Source organism: Sinocyclocheilus grahami, unplaced genomic scaffold (assembly GCF_001515645.1).
Source record: "Sinocyclocheilus grahami isolate Dianchi unplaced genomic scaffold, SAMN03320097.WGS_v1.1 scaffold3378.1, whole genome shotgun sequence".
Lineage (NCBI taxonomy): Eukaryota > Metazoa > Chordata > Actinopteri > Cypriniformes > Cyprinidae > Sinocyclocheilus > Sinocyclocheilus grahami.
Window position 1 is genome coordinate 22494 of NW_015508511.1, and position 4855 is coordinate 27348.

Consider the following 4855-nt stretch of genomic DNA (forward strand, 5'->3'; position numbering starts at 1 on the left):
AAAAAAAAGTGCAAAAACAGCCCCAGACATTTTTATGTTATGCATGATGCTATACGTGTCGACTGCATATTTATTTCACAGCCATGCGTGAGCCTGTACACGTGCAAATATAAATATGCCATTAGTCTTAAATATCTACCCACATAATATCAAACTGAGCTGCAGTGATTATTCCGAAACTAGGCTAAATTTAAAAAGCAGACATTTCTGAAATTACAAATGTAGTGAATACAGTTTACCAAAAACACAAGCATCAGTAGAGACGAGAAGCAAAAAGGGGGAGTTAATTCGTGGAGAGTCTGTTCAATGCTGCTCAACGTTTCTGTAATAAACGGGAAAAGAGGACGGTCTTCACACAATAGGAAGAACGCAGTCATTGGTCCAAAGGACACCCAATAAGAAGTCTCTAAAGTTCCTATTTACAAGATGTTTCGGCGCTTTTGCATTTACTGCCGGCTCTTCAGCGACTCCACCAACCTGAAATGTGGACGAACAGGAGGTAATAGTAAATATAATGCAAACAATTTGTATTTAAACTGTCAAAAAGTAAAACTTTTACCATTCCATTGCCTCATCCAGGCCTGTGCCTTTAGTAGCAGACGTCTTGAAGATCTGCCACTTCCTATCTTTGAGCGCAGGCAAACCGAGAGCGTTAGCCACTTCGGTCGGCGTCATGGCCTGTCCCATGTCCTGCTTGTTTGCAAACACCACCAGAATGGCTTTCTTCAGCTCCTCCTCCTGAAAGACAGGACCGATGACTAAACTCTTTGAAATACAGGTACTTTATTGGCATCTTTGGTTCCATGAAGAGCCTTTAACATCCATTCCACAAAGGTACTTGAAACGCAGCATAACAATGGAAAGTTACGCAACAGAACCCACATCTGACCAACCTCCAACATGGCCACCAGCTCAGATTTGGAGATGCCCATCCGGTCACGGTCACTGCTGTCCACCACGTAAATCACTGCGTCTGTGTTGGAGTAATAACACCGCCAATACGGCCTGTGGAAGACGGAGATGAAATCTTTAGCTCGATTTCTTTCTTAATCAGTGTAATACAGAGCAAATTAAAAACGTCTTGCCTGATACTCGTCTGTCCACCGAGGTCCCACACTTGAAACTTCAAGTTCTTGTATGTCACAGTTTCCACATTAAAACCAATTGCTGTGTTCGAAAAATAGCAAATTAGCTCCCACTACATCTCATGTGTAAAGTTGTGTGCATAAATCATCATAAACACGTACTAGGAATGGTGGTCACCACTTCTCCCACTTGAAGTCTGTACAATATGGTGGTTTTTCCAGCTCCATCCAAACCTAAAATGAGGATTCTCATCTCTCTGGTGCCAAACAGGCCCGAGAAGAGGCTGGAAAAGAAGCCCCCTGATAAAAACAATAGAATTATATGAAATTATTGAACAGAAAATGGTGAACTAATGCCCTTTTAGATCAGTGTCTCTCAGAATCATAGTACATGTATGTCGCTTATAGGAACACACCCCAACACATTCGAATAAAACACTATAAACATTATGAAAAGAGTCAAACATGTTTTAAAATCGAGCTTTTCAATAACATGGGTTACTCTGATATCTGCTATGCTAACAAACTAGCGTCACCAGGCGAACCAATGCGTGCTGAGCAAACTTCCCTTTGTAAGCACACAGAGAAGCGTTCGTATTAATCGCATTTTAAAATGAACTGTCCATTATATCCAACAACATACATCTTACTTCACGCAGACCTACCCATTCTGGATGAAATACTTTAGTAGCGCGGTGTTTCTGATGGCAGACCCGTGGAAACACTTCCGTGCTCGAGCTGCTGAACGACGTGTCACACAGGGCACGCATACACACCGCGCGCACATTCGACACTCTTCTAAGCGAATCTGCTGCTGTCTAAATACCTCAAATCTCTTTAGTTTTTATTATTATTATTATTATTATTAACAATACCAGAAAGATTCACATAAACATTAGAACAAGAACATGTGGATACAATAACAATTTAAATATAATTATTCAATTAAAAATAATAATAAAAAAATCAATCATAACCATACAAGTTATTACTTTTTACTCTTTTTTCTATAAGATTGGCTGTGTTTAAATCTTTTCTATTGGAGGAGATTCTTTGACACGATGAGTAAAGTAAAAGTAAATCAGAAGTGAATATTGAAGGCATGGTGTTTTGTGAGTGTGGAACTTTGCCATCATACAAATCAAGTCCAGGGCATCCTCTATTTCTAGTAAACTTCCAGAGTTTGGTCTGAGAAGGAGATTTGAACATTATAATTCGAAATATTTGCTTATTTTTCATGTTTTTCAATCTGGTTATATGTATTTAATTGTGCCTAGACAATTGTGACAATTTATTTGTATTTTTTTTATTTATTTTTAATGTGTGTTTATTTCTTAAAATAAAACCGTACCAAATGGAGGTGGTTGAGTGGTTGCAGCTCATGACCTCTACCCAGCAGTTGTCGTTTTTCCCTTAAAAAAATAATAAGATAAATAAAAGCATTGGCTCATATCATCCCTTTTTAAGGGATAGGGCTCACCTTATAAAGTTAAAGGGATAGTTCACCCTGAAAATGAAAATTCTGTCATTAATTACCCTCATGTCGTTCCAAACCCATAAGACCTTCATTCATCTTCGTAACACCAATCAAGATATTTCTGATGAAATCCGAAGTAAGGACATCAGTAAAACAGTCCATGTGACATCAGGGGTTCAACTGTAATTTTATGAAGCGATGAGAATATTTTGTTCACTTTATTCAACTATTCTTCTCCCCCGAATCGCCCTCTGCCTCTGTTATAAAGAGTGCCACGACGCATGAGGCTCTCTTTTCTTCATCTCTCACATCATGGCTATCTTATCATCCCAGGTGTGTTCGCCAGTCTGTCCATGGCTTTCATGGCTGCAGCCAGTCTGTTTTACTTCCCCAGAGTCCTCCACTTTTGCCAACCTGCTCCATTATTTGGTAGTCCACTGTTGTCAAAGCTTTGTTCCCGTGGAGTGACCACCACACACCGAGGTAGGATTCAATGCCATGTTTTTATCATAGTCTACGTGTGTTTAGCCACCATGGCTTTCAATGCAACTGCTGACTTTTGGGCCGTTTTGTTGTATATAGCATTAGCAATTTATCATAAGCAACAGTGGGATTTAAACTCAGTTCTCCATGATTACAATGCAGTGCTTTATCAGCTGAGCTACAGAGCCGGAAGGATTGAGTTGAGTTTAGATGGGGTTTCATTGAGAACTGTGTTGTATATAAATAGAAAGTGCCACATTTTCTGGGTTTGAACCCAGATTGTCACATATGATAGACACGTGATTATCCACTGAACCACAGAGGTTGTGATATGTGGTGGTGCTTTGGATTTGGTTCTGCTGCATTACCTATAATTTTATAAAACTATAAAAATATTACTTGGATTTGAACTCTGGTCGCCCTGATTAAAACGCAGTGTTTCATCTCTTGAGCCATTGAGTGTTTTGGATGGGTATTTTATTAAGGGCTTTGTTTTATTTGGTGAAGAACTCAAGCAATTTATAGGCCTTGAACCCAGACTCATACATATGAAAGGCACATGATCATCCACTGAGCTACAGAGTTTGTGATTGTGTTTATTTAAGGGTCATGAGACTTTAAGCTTAGCTACGGCATCAATTATAGCAACTACTTAATCTAGCAGTAGTGGGATTTGAACACATGTATCCATGATTAAAACATGCTTTATCAGCTGAGCCACTGATCCTACAGAGTCCATGCAGTTTTGGATGGGGTTTTATTAAGAGCTTTGTTTTATATGAAAAATCATTTAACAATTATGTGACGGTCTTTTCGAGTTTTAGTTTCAGTACAGCATTTTTAACTTTTTGGAATTGTCATTTTAATGAACAGGTTAAAGAACATGAATTGCTCGCATTGCAAAATTCTAATTTAAAATGACCTTGTAATTTATTGTACATCATTTTATGTGTACATTAATCTCATAAATTCATACTGGTATCTATTTTTTCTGTGCAATACAGTTTTGTTATCAGGTCTATCTAACACCCCGGCTCAACTTTATTTTGGATGAGCACTTTCAATGTGAAAAAGTAAGATTTCACTTTATTTTTAACAATTATTGATGGTGAAAGAATTCATAATGATATAAATCTGCATATGCATTCCATAAAAAAGATCAAATCATACTCAACTTAATACAGTATATTGTGTGGAATAGGTTGAGAATGTATAGTGCAGTGGTGCTATTCTCAACAAGGGTAACACAAATTCAGACTTTAATTTACAATTTAACACATAACTACATAAATAAAACAAAAAGGAATGATAGACATAATTATAACTCCTGTCCTATTAACTACAAATAACTAACATTTAACATTTGAAACCCACAGCTTTAACAGACATAGGTAAGCAATTAAATATTCGTCTGTCACAGCCAATCACCAATCACTGTAACTCTCAAAAATCACTGAAGGAGGGCACAACTCATTGAAGTACATTAGACTCCATTTGCAGCGTTGCAATTCACAAAAAACACCACAGGAGGGCGCACTAACTCAGAATTTATTTAAAATTGTAACAGAACCACACATCCCGATGTAACTGACCAAAAAATCACCACAAGAGGACGCAACACATTTAAGTTAATTAGACTCCCTTTGGAGAGGTGTAATTCATTCAAATCACCACAGGAGGGCACAAATCTTTTACCGTTATTAGATGTGATTCGCAGTGGTGTCGTTCACAAAAATAACCACAGGAGGGCGCAACCCTTTTTAAGTTAATTAGACTGGATTTGCAGCGGTGTAATTCACAAAAATCACCA

The 4855-nt window shown here is 37.9% G+C and overlaps 2 protein-coding genes across 2 annotated transcripts in view; one reads left to right on the forward strand and one right to left on the reverse strand.

Moving 5' to 3' along the window:
- LOC107576235 (small subunit processome component 20 homolog) overlaps window positions 1-91 on the forward strand; it is a 3391-nt gene extending 3300 nt beyond the window's left edge. The window contains exon 9 of the mRNA XM_016262457.1: window positions 82-91. Coding sequence (XP_016117943.1) covers window positions 82-91 — 10 coding nt within the window. The remainder of the gene's footprint in view (window positions 1-81) is intronic.
- On the reverse strand, window positions 36-1992 carry LOC107576237 (ADP-ribosylation factor-like protein 1). Its single transcript, XM_016262458.1, has 6 exons — window positions 1751-1992; window positions 1248-1385; window positions 1086-1167; window positions 894-1005; window positions 560-738; window positions 36-477 (listed from the first exon to the last, which is right to left on the reverse strand). Exons 1-6 carry the CDS (start codon window positions 1752-1754, stop codon window positions 447-449), a joined length of 546 nt encoding a protein of 181 aa, XP_016117944.1. The 5' UTR covers window positions 1755-1992; the 3' UTR covers window positions 36-446.
- Between the last annotated feature and the right edge of the window lie 2863 nt (window positions 1993-4855).

Excerpts from the sequence above, each read along its gene's own strand:
- LOC107576237 (XM_016262458.1), bottom strand. Across the intron at positions 739-893 it reads AGCTGGTGGCCATGTTGGAG|GAGGAGGAGCTGAAGAAAGC; the intron begins GTTGGTCAGATG and ends CCTGTCTTTCAG. Across the intron at positions 478-559 it reads CTGGATGAGGCAATGGAATG|GTTGGTGGAGTCGCTGAAGA; the intron begins GTAAAAGTTTTA and ends TCCACATTTCAG.